This window comes from Haemaphysalis longicornis, unplaced genomic scaffold (assembly GCF_048455015.1).
Source record: "Haemaphysalis longicornis isolate Haplotype H1 unplaced genomic scaffold, Haemaphysalis longicornis Haplotype H1 scaffold_9, whole genome shotgun sequence".
NCBI lineage: Eukaryota > Metazoa > Arthropoda > Arachnida > Ixodida > Ixodidae > Haemaphysalis > Haemaphysalis longicornis.
Window position 1 is genome coordinate 130,831,969 of NW_027526460.1, and position 22,520 is coordinate 130,854,488.

At 45.5% G+C, this 22,520-nt stretch overlaps 1 protein-coding gene across 1 annotated transcript in view; it reads right to left on the reverse strand.

Annotated features, from left to right (window-relative positions):
* Positions 1 to 14,464, reverse strand: part of LOC144153440 (protein 5NUC-like) — a 62,480-nt gene extending 48,016 nt beyond the window's left edge. The window contains exon 1 of the mRNA XM_077685086.1: positions 14,279 to 14,464. Within this exon, the coding sequence (XP_077541212.1) occupies positions 14,279 to 14,464 (186 nt within the window). The remainder of the gene's footprint in view (positions 1 to 14,278) is intronic.
* Positions 14,465 to 22,520: the final 8,056 nt, after the last annotated feature.

The following is a 22,520-nucleotide window of genomic DNA, read 5'->3' on the forward strand; positions in this document are numbered from 1 at the left end:
ATTTACCGCGCTAGTCGGACAGAGGCCGTATATTTACTCTTCGCTCCTAATTTTTTTAGTATCATCATTATATATATCACCGACTATCACTGGAGCACACTTGAGGTTCAGTGACAACAAGTGCTTGCCAGGTTATAATATGCAGCCACACGGAATCTTGGGCAAAAAATTAGGCCCCCGCAGGCAACACAAATTATGGCACGGGGGTGGTTCGGAGTGGATTTTTTTAATTCCAGACAAACATCACCTTATCGTGACATGTATACTTGCAAAATAAGTAATCTGGTTGTCTTGGTTCTTTTACTTTGTAGGAATACTGTTTACCTCTTAGCCGGGAGAGAACTTCTATCAGGATTGGTCCCTTGTTTTAATTTCGCCAAAAAATTGTTTTTTTTTTCTTGAACACTGTCCTGAGCCCATAGGGAAAGAAAACCGACGTGTTTAACGAAACAAGTATTTCATGAACAAATGTGACTTGGTTTCTGGAATGGAGCAAAACATCCCCGGCCAAAGTACAGCAGTATTCCCCATCCTTCCTAAATCTAGATTCTAATGTGAACATTCACGTCCGTCACATAAAAAAAACCGCATTGGAGCGGTTTACAAAGTATTTAACGTAGTGTAGTATATTCTCTGTCATCAAGCACAGTCACCTCGGCTGTCGCTTCCGTATGTTATCAAGCATCCCGGCGTGTCATTATTCTGCTTAGGAATACGGCATGATAACGTATGCCTCTTTTGGCGTTCGTGCATACTTTTTGAACAAGAAAATTGTACAAATGAGTGCTATCAACCACAACAACAACAAGTATCATTCACAAGGAAACACGGCTAAAAGAGCATGGCTGAGGCGGCCGATCCGGCCGGAAGTCCAGGTATGACGTTTTTCAGCCGGTTTTCGCCCGCGCTGTTCGGTCTTCCGGCATCGCGCGGCGAGATGGGGGCGGGGCATCGGGCCACTTTTGTTTGCTCATTGCGCTGCTTCTACTGCATGTATTGCGAAAATATTTCGCACACATGAACTATTCAATGTGTATTTGCTGCTAGTCAACTTTTCTTTTAATTCTAAAACCGCTTCACCTTCCCTTTAATGTTCGAACAAGAGAACATATTCCTTGTTGGAAATTTTAACCTACCGGAAATTGATTGTAATCGTCCTTCCCCGTCCCCTGTTCATTGTACAAGCTCCTGAAATTTGCTTGATATAATGCAACCCACAATTTGCAAAAGTAGTAAAACAACCTCACACGTACCCAGGGTGCTTCTGCGTCAGTTCTTGATCTTGAGTTTGTCAGTCCATCAATTGAAACTTTTAGTGTGTGTGTGGAATGTGGGCTATCAGATCATGACATGATTGTCTTTTCTTTTCCTGTGAACGCTAAGTATAAAACGAATCATGTGAAAAAAAAACTGTTGTAAAAGATTTCTCGTGTGCAAAGATTTCTCGTGTGACACGTGTCACTGCTTCTTCGCAGAATATTCTGGATCTAACATTTGTGAGTGATACCATTTTAACAGATGGCCTTTCTTGGGAAGTTACAGAAGGCATATCTGATCACAAGGCAACAAAATGTTGGTTATCGTTTCCGAGTGTGCGTAACGGGAGAGTGAAAAAACGTATATATGACTGGGATAACGCTGATGACGTCAGTGTGCTTGACTACATGGAAATTTCATACTTCTTTCAAACTTCTTTGAACTTCTTTTGAACTTCTTTCAAACGACCCAATGGTATCAGTTGACTGCTTGTGGATACGTTTTAAGACAAATGTGAAAGACTGTTTATCTAAATACATTCCAACTAAAATAAAAACAGCGAAAAAAACTAACCCTTGGATAACAAGAGAGATCATACATCTCAAGCGCAAGCTACCTTAGCTATCCTTTCCTTAGAAGATACGCGGAGTGGGTGAGCAAATACCTGCTGCTTATCTATAAAAAATCCTTGGATACATCTGACGTACCCAGAGATTGGAAAATCGCTAAGGTTGTTCCGATCCATAAGTCAGGAAATGAGACCCATCTTTCAAATTTTCGACCTATTTCACTCACTTGCACTGCCTGTAAAATAATGGAACATATAGTACTAAAACACATATTAACCTTTGTTGAGACAAATAACGTGATCAATAAAAATCAACACGGATTTCAAAAAGGGCGCTCAACTACTACTCAATTGCTAGAAACTTTTCACGACCTTGCACGAACAGTAGACAAGCGTGGGCAGGCGGATATCGTATTTCTTGACCTATCAAAGGCTTTCGATCGCGTTTCACATCCAAAATTGCTATTTAAACTACGTAACATTATCGGATCTGGAAAAATTACAGATTGGTTATCCGCTTATTTGTCAAATCGTTTGCAGTACGTACAACTTGAAGGACAATGCTCAGGTACAGTGCAAGTTACGCCGGGTGTCCCACAGGGAACAGTATTAGGCCCCATCTTGTTTCTTTTGTTTATAAATGATATCTCAAATAAGATAGATGCAACAGTACGGTTGTTTGCAGATGATTGCATTATCTACAGAGAAATAAACACTCCGAACGATCAAATTTTGCTAAATAACGCGCTAAAAAACATTTCTAAATGGTGCCACGACTGGCAAATGTTACTTAACTTCGACAAGTCTGTATCTATGACTGTTACTAGAAAAAAAGTGCCATTTATATACCAGTATATGATCGATGGACACGTTCTTAAAAGAGTGGATAATACAAATATTTGGGAGTTATTATCTCTGCTGACCTGAAGTTTAATAAACACGTATCGTATATTACTGCTAAGACCCTTTCTGCGCTCTACTCTCTCAAGCGCTCCCTGAAATCAGCTTCATCTGAGACCAAACTACTTGCCTACATTTCCTTAGTACGCTCTATACTAGAATACGGGATAATAAGCTGGTTCCCACACACTAAAACGTGCGTAGAAAAATTAGAAAGTGTTCAGAGAAAAGCCGTTAGGTTTATTTTCAACAAGTACCGACGCCACGACTCTCCCACAGAGCTTCTCGCCCGTGCTGGCCTCCCAACTATCAGCAGTCGCGCTAGAATCCTGCGCCTAAAATTTCTATTTGTTCTTTTAAATGATGGGCTCAGGATTGAAAAAACTCTTTTCTTAACCCCGTCTAATACCAGAAGCACTAGAGCGAAACACAGCCGACATTTAACCGAATATAGATTCCACACAGACACATTCAAGTACTCATTTTTTCCCCAAGCAATCAGAGATTGGAACGCGTTACCAGATAACGTGGTTGCATGCAGAACCCTTGACGCTTTTATGTCGGCAGTATCAAGCCTGGACCATGTCTGAGCAGTGCCCGTATAACTTATCTAATGTGGTTTTCAGTCTCATTTTTGTGCGCATGTGCATGTACTTTGTACCGTTCACCCGTTCTCATCTTTATCCCCCAGGATGAATTTTGGTTCACAAAAAATGGTATATTGTGTAATCTAGAATAGTGTACTGCCGCAGCTTTCCTACATGGTTCTTATTTTTCATGTGTTACGTTTCCCTTCTACAAATAGATTATTGTAAACGCGAAGTGTGCTTTGAATGTATTTTTGGTATGTGCTTTGTCATTGCTCTGTTTTAAACGCGAAGTGTGCTAAGAAAGTTTAATTGACGTGTGCTATGTCATTGTTATGAATGTATCACCCAATTCCTGCAAAAGCCTCCACTAAGAGGCTAGCAGTATGTTCTAAATAAAATAAATAAATAAAAATAAATAAAGTGTACTTGACTATTTCGCATTTGGCGCGGATAGTGCCGATACTATTTTAATGGCGCGGATACTGCCGAATTATGGACTAGGTTTAAGGAGATCTGTACTTATTGCCTAAATAACTTCATACCAAACAAAGTTAGGAAAACTGGTAATAACAATCCCTGGATCTCGCGCGAAATTTCCAACGCGAAAAGAAAAGTCAAGTGTTTGAAGTGTAAAGATGCCTATTCGAGTATTATCAGTGTTTCGCAGTCTAACCTCAAATATGCAGTGGTGTGCGCAAGGCGACGTTATTTTGAAAATACCCTGCCAGAGCTTATTCGCTCTACTACGCATAAATGTTGGATTTTCTAGAACAAAAAGAAAAAAAACGATTCAACGCATGTTATGAGGGCGTCGACATCACTGATAAGGATAAAATTGCAGAACAATTCAATTAATATTTGCACAGCATTCTCCTCAAATGTGATGATGCAATGCCTTGCCCTGTATTATCGTCCGCAAGCGAAACAGATATCGTGTCACAGCCCGGCGTATTTTTCATGTTGTTGAACCTCAAAACGAAAGCGTCTACCGGTCCAGATGGCATTCCGAATATTTTTTTGGCGCCGTTATGCTGAAATTATACCCCAAGTTTAGCAATTATTTTTCGAGAATCTCTTTTGTCTGGTGTTGTACCTGAGGGTTGGAAAATTAGCCTGCATAGTTCCAGTATTTAAAAAACTGACGAGACGCTGTTTACTAATTACCGCCCAATCTCCCTGACTTCTTGTAAACTTCTCGAACACATTATAGCTGACTACATTAAAAACTTTTTAAACAGAAACAATTTGTTAACTGGCTGTCAACATGGCTTCAGAAAAGCAATTTCCGCGGTCACTCAACTCACTTCTATTGGTCCTGACTTTGCTAGCGTACTTGATAAAAATGGTGAAGTTGACATTTTTCTAGACTTCCAGAAAGCTTTGGATTTAGTTTCTCATGTTCATTTAATGCACAAGTTAAAAGTGATTGGTACTCCAGCATTTGTAACTAATTGGATCTCTTCCAACTTGTCGAACCGGTTCCACTATCTTTGTGTCGATGAAGGTTCTTCGACTCTTCCTGTTCTTTCGGGTGTTCCACAAGGCAGCGTATTAGGCCCGTTATTATTTCTAATTTATATTAACGATCTTGTCACCTCTATTGGTGATCCTGTGAAAATTAAATTATTTGTTGATGACTGTATCATATACGAAAAAACTTGACGAGACATCTACGTTTGGATCCTAAGATGTAATGGCAATAGCGATACTTCGATTCACACAGACCGTTTTCGTACGCCATTGCTGCATTTCCTATGTATGTTTCAGGAGCACTAAAGGTTATCCAAAATAGAAAGACTAGTAACGAGGGTTTTTAATCGCCGTGGCCCAGGAGAGGCAAAGGCTCTCTTTTCTTCTGTAGAATAAAATCTGAGCCTGAAAGACTGCGGATGCGAAGGGTTGATCAGTTTGGGTGAGGGTGCGTTAGTTGGTGTGTATCAAAATCTTTATGCTGTGAGGTCTACGCCCGCCTGAACAATTTTGCTTTTTTCAGAGAGAGAGAGAGAGAGAGAGAGAGAGAGAGAGATCTTCGTACAGGAACAAATACTTGAGGTTTAGAAAAGTGGGGTAAAAAGATGGAAAGGAGCTGAAAGCTGGAACCTGAGCCTACGGCACGACTGATGCACCAGTTCCTGCACCACTGATCGACCAGCTCCTTCACTTGCCCTCTTAATCAGCTGGCGCTGATCTTGAGGTAACGAGCTGGTCAAAGCTGCCTCCCACGTCTCGAAGAAGTGGAATATGCTGTGTTTGCGTTGTTCTCCCCTGACCATACCCTTCGCCATGGCTAGTTTACGTGCAAGTGGGTGGATTTTCCCCTGATTTAAATCAGATTTAAGTTTATGTCTCACGTCTGATGTTAAGGTTATGTCTGAAAGATTTTCAGATACTTGTGTTGGTTTTTCCTGCAGAGTTTGTGATTCTTCGGCATTGAGACCATGTTGTAACTAGGGGAAAGATCGCGTTCCTAGGCATTATATGGGGATTTGTTCTTTACTCTTTCCAAGGACGGCAGTGTGGTAGTCCTGGTCACAAGGAGCAGGGTATGTGAGTTTGTGCGCCTCCTAATGAGTGCGTCGTTCTCTTCCAGACCATCGAGTCCGAGTGTCGAGGTGACGTTGTTAACATTTTCTATAGTGGATGGAAATTCGTTAGCGAAACGCTCAGGTATTCTGCCTGAAGAAAAAGGTATAATGTACTTCGATGGTCTGTAATGATGTTACACTTCTATATGATACTTCCGCTATTCCGGTTTCCAAGAGGATGGCTCCAACTTCCACTTCTTTGTTCCTGTATGTTGAAGGGTCCTGAAGGCCCAAAGATTGCCAGAGTAGACAACTACAACTGGGGCCTCGTGCTTTCGTACAACCCAAAGTCGGTGCATACTGTGGTCTCGTGATATCGGAACTTTTCCGAAAGAGCTTGATCCTGCCATATCGCCTCTTCTTATGTAGGGTTGGGTCGATATTTTTGGTGCAGGAGAGTTTTATTCGGGGCCGCTGAATCGGTGCCATGTCTTGTGGCGAGCAGTAGTTTCTTTTCCGAATGGGGGGGGGGGGCTGTCTCCTATCCGATGGCCCCTCCCGATTTTGTTTTTCCTTCCGCTTTCTCGCTGCAAAGAGAGTGGTTTCTCCAATTTTTTAAATTATGTTGGAAGACACAAGTCAGGAAAACACTGTTCATCGTCATTATAACCAACATCCTACTTAGGACGGCTGCAGCTTCAAGGGCTTTCCCATTGATCTCCACCCACTCGTGTCCTGCGCTTCCCGAGTCCGTTCTTTGCTCCGAATAATATTATTTCATCCCTCCATCGAGTAACTGGCCTTCCCCTTCTTCTTGACCCGTCTATGCATGTCCATTCTGTTAGCCCTGTGGTCCACGCTTTGCTAGTTCGTCTCACGGTCAAAATTGCGAAGTTGAAGATTGCCTTATACGCTGTCCTGATGACGGTATTGTTTTTTTTCTCACTTTCTTTGGTGTGGAAAAATTTGTTGTATGGTAGGCTATACAATATTCGGGTCATGATCAGTGGTTGCATGAGCCTTATCGTTTCTTTTTCTCTTTATTGGTGTGCTTTTGAGTAGGTGTTTTCGTTGTGGGCAATTGGGTAAAGATTTTCTGCTTTTGGCGATTGTGCGTTTGGCACTACCGCCCTTGCCTCTAGAGTCGGGCCGAGCATTCTTACGTGACTGTTCCCTGGAAGGACATCCGTATCAATATTTAGGGTTATTTTTAACTTGGCCGCTTGGCGCCATCTGTCGTTTGCCAAACAGATCTTGCAGCGTAGAGAGAACCGTGGGAATATTGAGAAGTATTTCGAAAACTTTTGCGGTTAGCGGGCTTTTTTTTAATCGTTTCTGCTTGTAATCTATGCTTTCCTCGATTTCTGAGAGGCCGGTGTTCCTCCTTTCCCCCGGGTTTTAGTTAGGTCACCCAATGGTGGTGCCGGCATAGATCCCGGTGGGAAACACGTCGCGGTGGCCCAGTGAGCAAGGTATTGCGCTGCTGAGCCCGACGACGCACGTCCGATTCCCCGTCGCGGCGGCCGTTCTCCTAATCGAAGCAGAAAACAAAAAACATGAGTGTGGCGAGATTTCGGCGCACGTTAAGGATCCTCAAGTGGTTTAAATTCTTTTGGTTACTTCCACTACGGCATGCCTCGTAGCCCATGTGTAGCTTGGGAGCATGAATTACCGGGATTTATATTTTTTATCTTCTAGTGGAGAAGCGCTTTGGTGTGATGACGTAAGTTGTGCGCACGGCTGGTGACCATGCCTGCTGGGCATGCTATGTACCACCGACTGGGCGTAAAACGAACTTCACCGAGCAGGCACGGTACCTGCTGATAATGCGTGCCCTTTCTTTCGTATCAGCGGTGACCTCGAATCTTTCTGCCTCAGTCGTACTTTCCGGAGGGATGGCGGAGCAGTGGTGACGTATTTCTGTGGACGCCTGATGACCACGGCTGATAGCGGATGGCTAGGAGGCACGGGGAAATCGCAAAATGAGCCTAATAACGCTATCGCGTTAATAACATGTCTTGAAGATCACCAAATGCTGAACACAAACCTGCATTATGTTCAGGCATGGTGCGAGAAATGGGGAATCAATCTGCATGCTAAAACATCCGGTTTTATGAACATAACTAACAAAAAGAATAAGTTGTCCTTCCCTTGCAATCTTCCGTTACAACCGTTAGAAGATGTATCAGAATACAAATATCTTGGCGTCACTATAACAAATAACTTGAGCCAAAAAAAAAAAAAAAACACGTTTCAGACACATGTGTAGATTCATTCCGAAAAATTCGCAAAGCTTAAAATGGCCCCAGCAAACGTTAAGCTACTCCCTTATACCTCCATAATTAGGCCGCGACTGATATACGCCTGCACTGTCTGGTATCCTCCCACAAAAAGTAATGTTAATGTTCTTGAAATGATACAGCGTAACTCCGTCCGATTAATTTTTTTCTAAATATCGTACCAGTGACTCGCCGACAAGATTAATGGAAGGGCATGGCATTCCAACACTCCAAGCATACCCTCAAATTCAAAGGTTAAAATTTTTATTCCTGCTTGAAAATAACAAACTTTCAATTATTTATACCCGAGGAATTCCTTCAGCCGCTAACTTCCCGACAAACACAGCGTAGACCACCTCGAATATTTGACTCCGTGCAGCGTTCGAACTACCATTTTTAAGTTCCTTTTTTTCCCGCGCACAATTACAGATTAGAATAAACTAACTGAATCGACTGTGTCCAATATTCACTCCCTTGAACAATTGAAATTCTGGATGCAATCGTTTGCGACTTCGATGTATTCTCGTGTATGTATACAATCTATTTCCGCCTATTTCCAAAAGTGTGCCATGTGTATTGCGTGTTTTTGTAACTTCGATGCATTCCTGTATTTATGTTCGAACTATTTTGATCAGCGTACCATGTGTATTGTGACAAATTTTTTTTGTGTGATGACCCTCCTGCTTGGGCCCTTCAATGTGCGTGCAGTATGTTTTAAATAAATAAATAACTAAAGTAACACTGGCGCCACTGACGCCGTATAAAGACAACGTAAATGGAAACAAACTTAAAAACTACATATTCCCCTCCTTCGAAGAACAGGGTTAGTAATAGTTGGTGAATTAGTATTCGTATGCAAACACGCAATATTTGCAACTATTTACAACTACTCAACGGATGCGCGCTTCACTTTAATGCGTGGTGTACAACTATGCAGCATACATATTTAGGCATGACCTACAACAACCAATAGAAAACAGGGACATAAAAAATGCTTGCAGAAACACTCAAACGTCTGCACAGAGTTAATGCAGCACTCAAGTTCTGTCCCTGAACCCGACTGCGCAAGAACACAAGAGCTACACGGGGTCCCCGTATTGATCCGGAGGCCCTCTCTTCCTCGGTGCTTGAACGCGTCGTTGAACTGTCCTCCGACCCAGCTGGCGCTGGAGCTTGTACCGTGAGCCTAGCTGGTAAGGCTTTGAGCGGAGTGTTGAGAAGTGATCCTCGAGTTGCTCAGTAGCTGTATACGGGGTTGCGCGTTCGGAGGCATTATGCTGCGGGTTCCATGTGGCTGATCGTGCAGGTACCTTCCAGAACTTCGACGCGTTCCAAGTTCGTCCATTGTCAAGCCGGAACGTTGATTGACCATGTTGCCAGACAACTTTCCGTGGAGGGCTAAACGCGAGGTCGCTCATATTCCGGGTTTCTTGATTCTCACAAAATCACCAACAGACACTGTTGTCTTCTTCGCGGCCCTGCGAAGGTCTGTGTACTTTTTTAAGTAGTCTTGCTCGCGCTTTACGCGTTGGCCCAGACTAGGAACTTTGGAAACTGGGTCGTTGAAGAAGGCTGGTGACGGGTGACATATAACCTCAAGGCGTGTTGTCGGTAGCCACCCGTGTAGGAGAACGGATGGCGCAACTCACGCTGTGGCATGTGGCTTGCAGCAATATATGCTCAAATAGTCGGTTACCGCTTGGCGAAGTGAACGCTGCTCCAGCATGGCGACCTGTGCGAAATCCGTGAATACACATTTGAGCCTCTCTACAAGCCCGTTTGCTTGAGGGCAGTAAACGGAAGAGTGCACAAAGCAGATGGCGCAATCTTTGAGGAACTTGATGACCACTGCAGAGGAGAACTGTGGCCAATTGTCGCGTACTATCACGTCTAGGTAACCCTCACGGGAGAATACAGAAAGCAAAAACTTAACAACGGTGCGGCATATACTTCACTGCAGAATTTAACTTCTGGCCATTTTGAGAAGTAGTCGATGAACGTAATGCTCTCTGCAGGGGGCCGACGATGTCAATGGTGACCTTCTCCCATGGAGGCTGTGGCTGCTGCTACTCCCATGCAATGACTGCTGCTACTCCCATGCAAGGGACTAGCAGCAGTCTTTGCACTTTTGTCAGCCATCTGACATACGCTAGACTTCTGGATGGGAAGTACCATCTGCATGTCCATTTCTGGTCACCAGAAACGTTCTCGTAATCGAGCCCTTGTCCGAACGATACCAGGGTGAGCTTCGCGGGCAGCAGCGGTTACTTGAGGGTTAAGTCAAAAGGGAACAACGATTCGTTCGCCACGCAGGAGCAAGCTGCCAACGACCGACAATTCTTCGCGTACCAACACGAAAGGCTGAAGTTCCCCCGATTGTATCTTATGTGCAGGCCAGGATGTGGCGACATTGGTCTCGACTTTCTCCAACATACAGTCTTGACGAAGAGCCCGTTTAAACTGCTCCTTGGTTAGGCAAGGTAACTCTACAAAGGGCACAATCTCATCGAATTAAGCAGTTTCTTGCTGAAACGGAGCTGGAAGGCAGGAAAGGGCATCTGCCACCTGGTTTTTATGGGATACTTTACTGTATAGTTGTAACAAAGCAGCCATTCTGACCAGCGTGCAATGCGAAGAGGGCGACCAATGCCCATTTGTTGCTTTCGCAATAAATGGACATGTTCGGGCTACTTTTTAAAGACAACAGACCTTTTGGGCTACCTGAGGGCAGCAATTTTAGTCCGTCTCGCCTTCGATTCAGCGAGAAATATTATTGGCGATACTGTGCACTATTAATTACTGACCCACTGGTAATTTATCGGTAACTCATTGGTAATAAGGTAGAGGGGTCAGGAAAGGAGGATACGTGCGAAATAAAGAGTGGCGCGAATTAAGGATAACGAAGGAGAAAGGGCGGAATAAAGTTAAGGCAGTTCCACTCAAAGCGAGAGCTGTTGGAAGTGCAGAGCTGTGGCTCACCACAGGGGCTGTGACGTCCTTCGCTCTTTGCTACCACCCCTCACGAGCTTACCCTTTAGGTCTCAGTTCAAAGCAATTCAATTTTCCCGCCTTCGCAGTGCTCTCTCGGCTTCCCCGGGGACAGCTCCCATTTTTTTCTTTCTCTTTTGTCTCTTGTTCTGCTTCGAACAGCACAAAGAGGGAGTTATGTTTTTGAGGTGCAAAACACTTTATGGGTTCGCCTTGTCGTAGCTTGCTAACAGACTGCAGGAATCAGACGGCACAGCCAGATAACGGGCAGAGCCTGATGCACCATCGTCAGGGAGTCACGCTGAGGCTTCGAAAACCACGCGGTTTAAATAGTCATAACCGTTGAAACCTCGTGAACCGCTGGCGCTTTTCATACATCCCCCCGTTATTTAGCGCAAAGAAAACTGCAGGTACATTTCAGGCAAAATCTGTATATATAACCGGCAGCCACCGCGTTCATTTACTTAGGAACGCTCGTTCGGTTGGTTTTTACGATAGTAAGCGTAAAAAGCGGCCGCGCAAAACGAAATGGCGCGTTCGAAATGACGCAGAGAGGCTCCAGCCGCGGAAGAAAAAAATGGCGCGTTCAAAATGACGCGGAAAGACTCCAGCCGTAGAGTTTCACTCTATGGCTCCAGCCGCGCAAGAAAAAAATGGCGCATTCGAAAGGCCGCAGAAAGGCTCCAGCCGCGCAAGAAAAAAATGGCACGTTCAAAATGACGCAGAAAGGGTCCAGCCACGAAAAAAAAAAAATACGCGTTCCAACATATGAAATTAAGCAAGCGCAAAAAGAACAAAACTTCCGCTGGCTCAGTTTCAGGCAGGGGGCGCGCGAGCAGTGCAAAGGCGGGAAATTTGAAATGCAGCAGTGAGCGGATAACGGCGCTGCAGCCCATTCTGGCGAATCACTGCTCTGCATGTCCGGCAGCTTTCACACTGAGTGGAACGGCTTTAATTTTTTTGTGCTTGCTTTCACCTCGCACGTGCTGGGGCCTTTCTGCGCCAATCTGAACGCGTCGTGTTTTTCCTAGATGGCCACGTTTTCTCGCTTAATCGTAAAAACCAACCCAATGAGCATTCCTAACAAAAGGGAGGTGGGTACTACCGGTCACTTACATATATTTTGCCGCACATGTACCCTCAGTTTTCTTTGCGTTATATAATGGGGACACGTGAGACAAGGGCCAACGGTTCTAGAAGTTTCGAACCCTTCTGCATATATAAACCTCTTGGTCAAGTATCCTCTTACCTTTTGCCCTGAAGGCTGAATCGAGGGGCAAGAGGGAATCATTTCGAAGCTTTTGTTTGTGTGCGTGACGCCTCCAGACTCTGTTTTGGTGTGTGACAGCGCGTGACAGAGCGTGACTGCGGTCGCTAAATTGCGTGACATCGGACGAGCTGCGACAACAAGCCGAGTCCGTGAAGTGCTCTCCACGTTACGGGCCGAACCATTAATAGGGTGACAGAACAGCTAGCGAGGGTGTTACCGTTTCATTGGGGTTGCACTCATTCTCGAAGCAAAGTGCCCGATGACGCCTAAGCGCCTCTGATGGACTGTGAATGAGAAAGCATTGTTGTCCAGTTCAACGCCTGGAAAGCCTTGCTTCGGTATTGCGCTCTCAAAGGCCTCAGATTGTAATATTGCTGATTGAGAAGCTTATTCGAGAAAATTTACTCAGGATTCCTGTATCAACGACCCTAACGTGCCAGGCATTGAAGTGACGTAGGATAACGCCTCCTATGTCACTCTGCGTATCTTTTTTGTTCTTTTTTTTATGGGGGGGGGGGGGGATGCGGGGGAGACGTGTAAGCTAAGATAAAAACCTGGGGATGTACACATACAAGATTTGATCAGTGTAGGATCAACGTGCCGTGCAGCGGTCATCAGTCCATTTTTCTGGCTTCCGCATTCCCCCTAGGTTTCTATTTATTTATTTATTTATCTGGTTATTACGCTTTTCACTACTGCGTTTTCTGCAACAATGGCCAATTGGTTAACCCGCAAACATGCGTACAACGTCTTTTTATAAGAAAAAAAAACACCCGCATTTCCCCGAAGGGGAGCATGGGGAAGTGCGAATGCACGGGTGATGCTATGAGGGGGAGTTATGTTGAACTGTGTTGGCATTCGCCCGTTAGTTGCATTTAACACCCCCGCGTGATCAAGTGGGGATTCACACACCCCGTTAGTCGTTCTCTGGAAATCTTGGTGAATTAAAGTGTATGTTCGAGGAGATCACACACACACGCAAGTAAAGTGAAACGACAGTATTCTTTATTCAGCACTTGTTGGTGTTGTCGTTGTAGTTGACGGTCATTATGACCGCTTTGTGGTCACTGAAATGTACGGTCAAGAGTTGTTGCAAGACCGCGCGTATCAGACAGTTCCTCGCAAAGGCCAGGTCGATGTAGCTGCCGTTGATGGTGGTGGGAGCCTCTAGCGGTAGGCACGTCATGGAGTGGTTGGCGAGCATGTATTCCATCAACCACTCGCCGCCCTTTCGCACGTCCACGTTAAAGTCCCCAACAACCACGACCGGGTCCGAGGGCTTTACGCGCCTGGCCACACTCTCCATCGCCGCGTCCACGTATTCGACGACGTCGTCGCGCGAGATGTTTGGCGCGAAGTAGAGGGTGACGACCACGATTCCGTCGCCCGAGTACGCGTCGGTGTAGACGGCACTGTACGGCGACTCGTCCCTGACCGGCGAGGTGGACACGGCGTGCGACACGAGGTTCGCGTAGACGTGACCGACGAGGTAGACGCCGCAGTACTCGCCCCGACTTCCGCTCCTGGCGAAGCAGCAGTCGTCGATGGGGAAGTGGGAATGCACGGGTGATGCGAAAGAATTCTTCTTGGCCAATCGCCCTAAGTGGGTATGTGCCAAAGAAATTAGGAACTCTTCTTGGCCAATCGCCCTAAGTGGGTATGTGGTGCGGACGGACGGACGGCGGTGGACGCGTGATTCAGGGTCGCTTAAGAAGTGCATTCGCACTAAAAAAAAAGCGTTCCGAAAGTGGTGTAATCCAGTATATAAGTACTTCGCTCCATCGTTACTGGCTTGCTAGAATGCGCTTCTGCCGTGCATAGCAAATGATTTATGAAATTACGAATTATTTTGGATCAACTCCGTCATGAAAGAAAGCCATCGAGGCAACCGGAACGCGTACCATGGCGTCATGTTTGAGGTAGTTGACGGCGTCCACCACAATCGGCGGCCCTAGGATGTAAAACCAGATGCTGCCCACATAGTAGTCGCCCGCATTCAGGAACAGCACGTTGGCTCCGGAGTCGATAGTCTGTTTCACCTGCGTACCATTGTACAAGCGAGAGCAAATCATCACAATCACCAACATATCACCCGGGCATGGGTTCACACGAAGCTGAAGCAGCTACACTAGAGGTTTTGCGTAAGAGAGGCGACTAGAAACACACTGCCTTAGTAGCTAAAGCCAAACTTGATATGGCTAAGCGGAGAGGAAATCTGGCGGTCCCGTGTACGCATAAAACCCCTCCGGCGCAACGCCATGCGTATGCGCGGAAAAACCAGGTTGGAGAGGAGTTTGAAGTAAGGGGAGAAAAATGCGGCTTGGTTTATAGACGACGTACCTACACTCTCGCATCTTCCGACACTGGTAAGAGAATAATAATAATCAATCAATCAATCAATCAATCAATCAATCAATCAATCAATCAATCAATCAATCAATCAATCATTCAATCAATCAATCAATCAATCAATCAATCAATCAATCAATCAATCAATCAATCAATCATTTATTTGCGTGCCCAGGAACAGCCGGGGTCGGCCTTTGTGCTGGCGCACGGAAACAGAAACACACGAAACATAATGTACACATCTTTCAAATACAAAATAAAATACAAAATGCAAAAAAAAAGGATAGCTTATGTTGAAGTTACGGAATGAAAGTCATTTAACTGCATGAACTCAAGGATAAAAGACAAATGCAGAATAACAAAAGTTGGCAGTTACGCCAATACAAACTCACAGAGATGTTTGCGAAACAGAGTAGGGCAATCATTAAATATATCAAGGTAATCCGAGTACCGATTGTACGTGCATTGCAGTCGGAACACAGGGCACAAGACACGCAGACAATTGGGGTTGCAAAAGGTATCATGTTTCCTGGTCCACTTTTGCGGCACATAAAGACGAACATGCTGTAGCAGCTCACCACAAGACACTATGCCGTGCATAATTTTAAAGAGGAAGAGAATATCAGCCTTGTTCCGCCTGGAAGTTAAGCATGATAGCGTCAATGAAGAGGGCGATCCAGGGTTATAATTACTACTATCGCCAAAGAGATGGTTGAAGATAGATATGAACTTATTTTGGACCCTTTCTACAAGCTTACGGTTTGTTTTTCTCGTGCTGTTCCAGACAACAGACGCATATTCAAGCTGAGGACGACATATAGTTGTGCAGAGCTTGAGAAGAGAAATCGGCTCCTTGAACTCCTTGGACACGCGACAGACAACGCCAAGCGATCGAAGAGCTCTACGAGTAATTACCTGAATATGTGGAGAGAAGCTCAGTTTACTGTCGAAAGTGACGCCTAGGTCATTAACCTCTACCACACGTGGGAGTAATTCACTGTTGATGTTATAGGGAAACAAGATGTTGTCAGTCTTTCTTGTGTATGTCATTACCTTAGTTTTAGATGTATTAATGAGGAGTTTGTTGCATGAGCACCAATGCGAGAAGGACGAGATTGCTCTCTGGATAGCGGAACAACTGGCAGAGTTGGGAACAGATTTAAATATTTTTACATCATCGGCATATAAAAGAAAATTACAATAATTAAATATTGTCGCGACATCATTTATAAAGATTGAGAAGAGAAGTGGCCCGAGAACTGAGCACTGAGGGACACCACTGGTGACCTCATAGGAAAGAGAAGACTGTCCATTTACATGCACGAAACATGACCTATCACATAGATAATTGCATATAAGAGATATCAGAGATGGTTGTATATCAAGCTCAGATAGTTTTTTGGCTAAGAGCTCGTGGCAGACGACATCAAAAGCCTTGCTTAAATCAAAGTAGACTACATCAAGTTGACCTCTCCCTTGCACAGCTTCCGAAGCATGCAGCATGAAGTTGACGAGATTGGTAGTGGTCGATCGGCCCGCGAAAAAACCATGCTGTTCAGGTATTAATGTGGTATTTATACTGAATGTGAGTAGTTTATGCAGTATTGACTCAAACAATTTAGAAGCAGCACATAGAATAGATATCGGTCGGTAGTTCGTGGGGTTCAGTTTAGAACCTGCCTTAAATACAGGAACAACCCTTGCATTCTTCCAACGAGCGGGGAACATGCCAGACTTTAGAGAAGTTTGAAATATACACGTCAATACTGGAACTAGGATATCACCAAACGCTTTCAGTACGGCAGAAGGAATGCCGTCAGGGCCGCATGAAAATGACGATTTCAATTGTTCCAGAGCTTTCAAAACGAGACTTTCCGAAAGCAGCACTTCTGAGTTTTTACAGTAACCTAGAGATTGTGGAGGGGTGCAAGCTGCACTGTTGTTGCCATAAGTGGAACGGAATTGTCGCGCAAAGGCATTGGCAACGTCCGATATGCTCTCTCCTCGTTCATCGATGAGGTTAATGTTCCCAGGTGAATTTTTACACGTTTGAGAACGGACGTGGCCCCAGAAAGCTTTTGCATTGCGTGTTGCATCAGCCTCAACCGCGGCAATGTAATTCGACCTATCGCGCCTAACCAGACATTTACAAAGAGATCTGAGTTGACGAAACTCATTCTGCCACCTTTCCTGCCCCGTTTTCTTAGCTTGCTTGTGCGCTCGATTTTTCCTCCCCAAAGCTCGTTTAAGTTCAGCAGAAAACCAACGCGGAAAATTGCCTTTCTTTTCAAATTTTCGGGGAACAAAGCTCCTCAAGCCATCGTGAACAACTTCAGTAAAAAAATCGGTCTGTTCATCAACGTCGTTGAGGTTAGCTATTGGTGACCAATCAGTGTTACTAAGAAAGTGAAATAAACCAATGTAGTCACCACGAGCAAAGTCGTAACTACTGCTTCCTGGTGTGCAAACAGGGGGACTGTAATGGAGGAGAGATACGTTATGCAATGAAATATGTAATGACGGATGAAACTTCTCCGGTTTTACAAGGTTAGTATGACTGCGCGAGACGTCGACAGCTTCCAAGCTAATCAGACACAAATCTAAGACGTTCCCACATGAATTCCTAATGAGGTTGCACTGCTGCAAGGAAGTAAAGGAAATAAATTTAAATAGAAAGTCACACTTCGGAGATATTGGGTGAGACGCCTGACTGACCCGCTGAGTCTCCCAAGAAATCCCCGGTGCGTTAAAGTCCCCAGTTACTTTAATAATAATAATAATAATAATAATAATAATAATAATAATAATAATAATAATAATAATAATAATAATAATAATAATAATAATCAATCAATCAATCAATCAATCATTTATTTGCGTGCCCAGGAACAGCCGGGGGGCCTTTGTGCTGGCGCACGGAAACAGAAACACACGAAACATAATGTACACATCTTTCAAATACAAAATAAAATACAAAATACAAAAAAACGAAAGGATAGCTTATGTTGAAGTTACGGAATGAAAGTCATTTAAGTGCATGAACTCAAGGATAAAAGACAAATGCAGAATAAGAAAAGTTGGCAGTTACGCCAATACAAACTCACAGACATGTTTGCGAAACAGAGTAGGGCAATCATTAAATATATCAAGGTAATCCGAGTACCGATTGTACGTGCATTGCAGTCGGAACACAGGGCACAAGACACGCAGACAATTGGGGTTGCAAAAGGTATCATGTTTCCTGGTCCACTTTTGCGGCACATAAAGACGAACATGCTGTAGCAGCTCACCACAAGACACTATGCCGTGCATAATTTTAAAGAGGAAGAGAATATCAGCCTTGTTCCGCCTGGAAGTTAAGCATGATAGCGTCAATGAAGAGGGCGATCCAGGGTTATAATTACTACTATCGCCAAAGCGATGGTTGAAGATAGATATGAACCTATTTTGGACCCTTTCTACAAGCTTACGGTTTGTTTTGCTCGTGCTGTTCTAGACAACAGATGCATATTCAAGCTGAGGACGACATACAGTTGTGTAGAGCTTGAGAAGAGAAATCGGCTCCTTGAACTCCTTGGACACGCGACAGACAACGCCAAGCGATCGAAGAGCTCTACGAGTAATTACCTGAATATGTGGAGAGAAGCTCAGTTTACTGTCGAAAGTGACGCCTAGGTCATTAACCTCTACCACACGTGGGAGTAATTAACCGTTGATGTTATAGGGAAACAAGATGTTGTCAGTCTTTCTTGTGTGTGTCATTACCTTAGTTTTAGATGTATTAATGAGGAGTTTGTTGCATGAGCACCAATGCGAGAAGGACGAGATTGCTCTCTGGAGAGCGGAACAGCTGGCAGAGTTGGAAACAGATTTAAAGGAGCCATGAAGAGAAAACAAAAGTTTGTTTTATTCGAAAGATTAGGTGTTTCATAGTACCCCAAGCGCTTTCCCGGAAGCAAATGATGCTTTATTCACTGAGAAATAAGGCAATTTAAGCCAAAATTTTAAATCTCCCGCTAAAATTGAACATTCCGTGACGTGTATGTACAATGGCGTCATAGAGCCGGTCCATGAAACAGATACTTAGTATGTCGACTCCATATAGCACCCACACGCGGGAGTCGATCGAGACGGCGGCCATTTTAAAAATACTAGTAAAACCTAGTGCACTCGCAGCCCTAATTATGGAATCGCCTGATCCGGAGAACAAAACTCTCGCCGAGGAGCTCGGGCTTGCATTTAACAACCTCACACCACAAAAACGCTCAATGCTTCTAAGTGCACAAGCGGCAAGAGTTGTGGGATACGCGGTGGACGGGAAAGCGACCATTCCGCGATAGCCACAACAGACGAACGCCCAGCCGTCGGCACCGCTGCCTCGTCAGCCCCGTCGCGACGGACGAATATAGACCGGTACGTATGTGCCGTATTTTGATTACGGTTAATAATAGTTCAATTTCAGTAGCAGTATCACTTATGCCAGTTGGGCGGTGTCGTGTATGGAAAGCCGTTCGCGCGAGCTCTCTGCTTCGACCAGAAAGATACGAGCGTCAATGCGCAGTGTTTACGGCATTTTTTCCCCAAGGTCACAGCGATTTGACGAAGTCGGCGACGAGCGCCAGCATGTCCCAGGAGTGAGCTAACGTAAGGGTCCCTGCCGTAACTGAACAAACTGAAGTTTTCAGTGGTTGTAAACTGGAAACGAGCTCGTAACGACAGCAGCAAGCCAACAACACCATTCGAAACTTACGCGACGACTGGCACTATCTCGTCGCTTCTTGCTGTTCCTTACTCCCCTTGTTTCTATTTTTACCTTTGCTGGTTGGCGATATGACGGCCAACCTCCTGTGAAGGGATTACGATACGAAGCAAGGTCGCGGCTGTGCGTGCTGGAACGGTTCGTTGGCCCCGAAGAGCCTCGAACCCGAAAATTCGTCTGCGCGACGGCGAGATGTCGAGCTCGGCTGGCGCGCTAGTTTCGTACGCATTGGCGCACACGCTTGCGAGTTCGTTCGGACCTTCAACCGTTTACTCCACCGTTCTTTGTCATAAAAAGAATGTGCAGTATGTTTCACGGGCATTTAGCTCGCTATGCAAACTGTAAGCCCTGCCTAACATGCGTTTGCTTTTGCCGGCCTCCGCCAATCGCAGAGCATTCCCAAGTGACATCACAGGTTCTGTTGCGGAAAATGAGCTGGTGGGTCGCATGTTCATTTCCTTTTTTCCTAATTATGTAGCTTATTTGAGCGAAGTTTGCGTTATAAGTGGTGTCGTTACGGTTCTAACGAGGCAATCTTTCGAATGAACCAAACTTGTGTTTTCTCTTCATGGCTCCTTTAAATATTTTTACATCATCGGCATATAAAAGAAAATTACAATCATTAAATATTGTCGCGACATCATTTATAAAGATTGAGAAGAGAAGTGGCCCGAGAACTGAGCCCTGAGGGACACCACTGGTGACCTCATAGGAAAGAGAAGACTGTCCATTTACATGCACGAAACATGACCTATCACATAGATAATTGCATATAAGAGATATCAGGGATATCAGGGATCAGATATCAGGGATCAGATAGCTCAGATAATAGTAATAATAATAATAATAATAATAATATTAATAATAATAATAAAATAATAATCAATCAATCAATCTTTATTTTCGGTGCCCAGGAACAACCCTAGGGTCTTGGTACTGGTACACCATATACAAACATTCATAAAACAAACTAAAATCAATACAACACAACACAGAAAACCATATGTATGACAGAAACAATAAAGTAAAAATAGTTACAGAGATTCCAGAAAGCAAAACAGCAAAAAAAAAAAAGGAAGCCTAGTGTTAGAAGCCATGACACTCGGCCAGCAAAACGTTGAAGGCACGTGAAAAATTGAAAATACACAAGCAAACGCTCAATGAAAATGATGGAGATAGATTATACCCATAAAAAGAAGGTCTTGTAACAAAATGTTAGGAAGTTTCAAAATGGAAAAACGAAGTTCAGCGTTACAACCACTGACACTCAAACCTACAGAAATTCAAGCAACAGAAAACCAGGAAAAGTGAAAAACAAACAAACCGCTTCTGGGAGTTTGAAGGCATCAGTGTAAAATGTGAGAAGGAATAAAGCCCCAGCAACCAACTGCTGATGGCCCAGTTTCAAGACGGATTTTCAAGAAGGATTTTCAAGACGGCTCCGGCTGGACGCAAGTGGTCCGAAAACCTAAGATCCAAGGCAAGGAAGCTGCGCGGCCGGCGTCACCAGAGCGGCAATCTCGGCCTCGAGAAAGGAACCAGTACGCCAAGAGAGTCATCGCCTCCACGGCAAGGGCGTCTAAAATGCCGAATGTGTTACCAAGCGAGGACATCAAAATTGTCGTCAGGCCTCGGGGAGGCCTAAACATTGCCAAGCTGCAGGCGACAGTGGCGACGGCCATTCGCGCGGCAGCGAGGGTTTCAAGGGAAGACGGCGCGGCAGACACGTTTTGCCCGAATGTACACCAGAACATCGTGGTGGTGAGCACCCCAGATGAGGGACGAGCCCGGGCCTACGCCAGAATTCAGTCCATCCGCATTGGAGATCGCGTACATGAGGTAGGAGCATACCAAACTACGCCAGACGGCACGGTGAAGGGAATAATACGAGGAGTTCCAGTGGAGGACACGCCGGCAGAAATCCACCGGAACATCGTCCACCCGCGCAACCCGCTGGCTCGCGGAGCGCAACGCATTGGCATTACGACAACGGTGATCGTGGCCTTTGAGGGGCTGAAGGTGCCCAATTATGTGTGCTATGAAACGGTACTCCTCCGGTGCAGCCTGTACCGCAAGCACATTGACGTGTGCAGACAGTGTGGTAGGGTCGGACACAGGAGGGACGTATGCCCCAATCCCAGTGCTAAAGTGTGCTTTGACTGCGGCGTTAACAACCCGACCGAGGGGCACGACTGTAAGGTCAACTGCAGGATCTGCGGGGGGCCACACCCAACAGGCGATCGCGACTGCAAGCATCGGTACAAGGTACCTTACGTGGTGACCCGGCGGCAGTGGGAAAGGAAGATGGAGGAGCAGCGTGCAAGACGGCAGCTGCCGAACCCAGACGAGTTCCCGGAACTGAGGACGCCAGTGGAGAGAGCAACAACAGCTGCTACCGAGCGGAGCACGTCACGTTCCAGGAAGAACAGCAGGGGCCGAAGCGCGAGTCGCCAGCGCGGCAGATCCATGTCAGGAGAGCGCGTAAGCTGGGCGGACGCCACCAAAGCAGGAATTAGGAAGAGGGGTCCATCACTGCAGCAGAGCCCAGGGCCGAGCGGTGGAGGTAACAGCGGGGTCAAGAAAGGCGACAAGAGGGACGAGGAGATGGAGCTACTCAAGAAGAACGTAGTCATGCTTACCAGAGCGAACGAGTTACTCAACAGAAAAGTCGCGGAGCTCGTGGCAGCGCTGGACAAGTCCAACAAGGAAGTGATGGCGCTCAAGCTGGGTCTACCGGGACGACCCACGCCGACACAGCAGTTGGCGGAGGAGCGGCAATGCGAGCGGCGACAACAGCAGCCGCCGCATCAACAGGCGGAGCGGGCGCAAACCCCGGCTGCCGCAGCCCCTCAGGCTATGGAAGAGGAGACTGTGGAAGACGAGACGACGACCGTGGCGGCGGGACCGGTGCCCAAGAAGAGAGCCATCGAAAGCCTCAAAGAGCGGAGAATCAACGAGAAACTCAACAGAATGGAAGAGCAACACAACTTGACAATCAGTGCATTCAACGAACACTTTGCGAACATTGACACCGC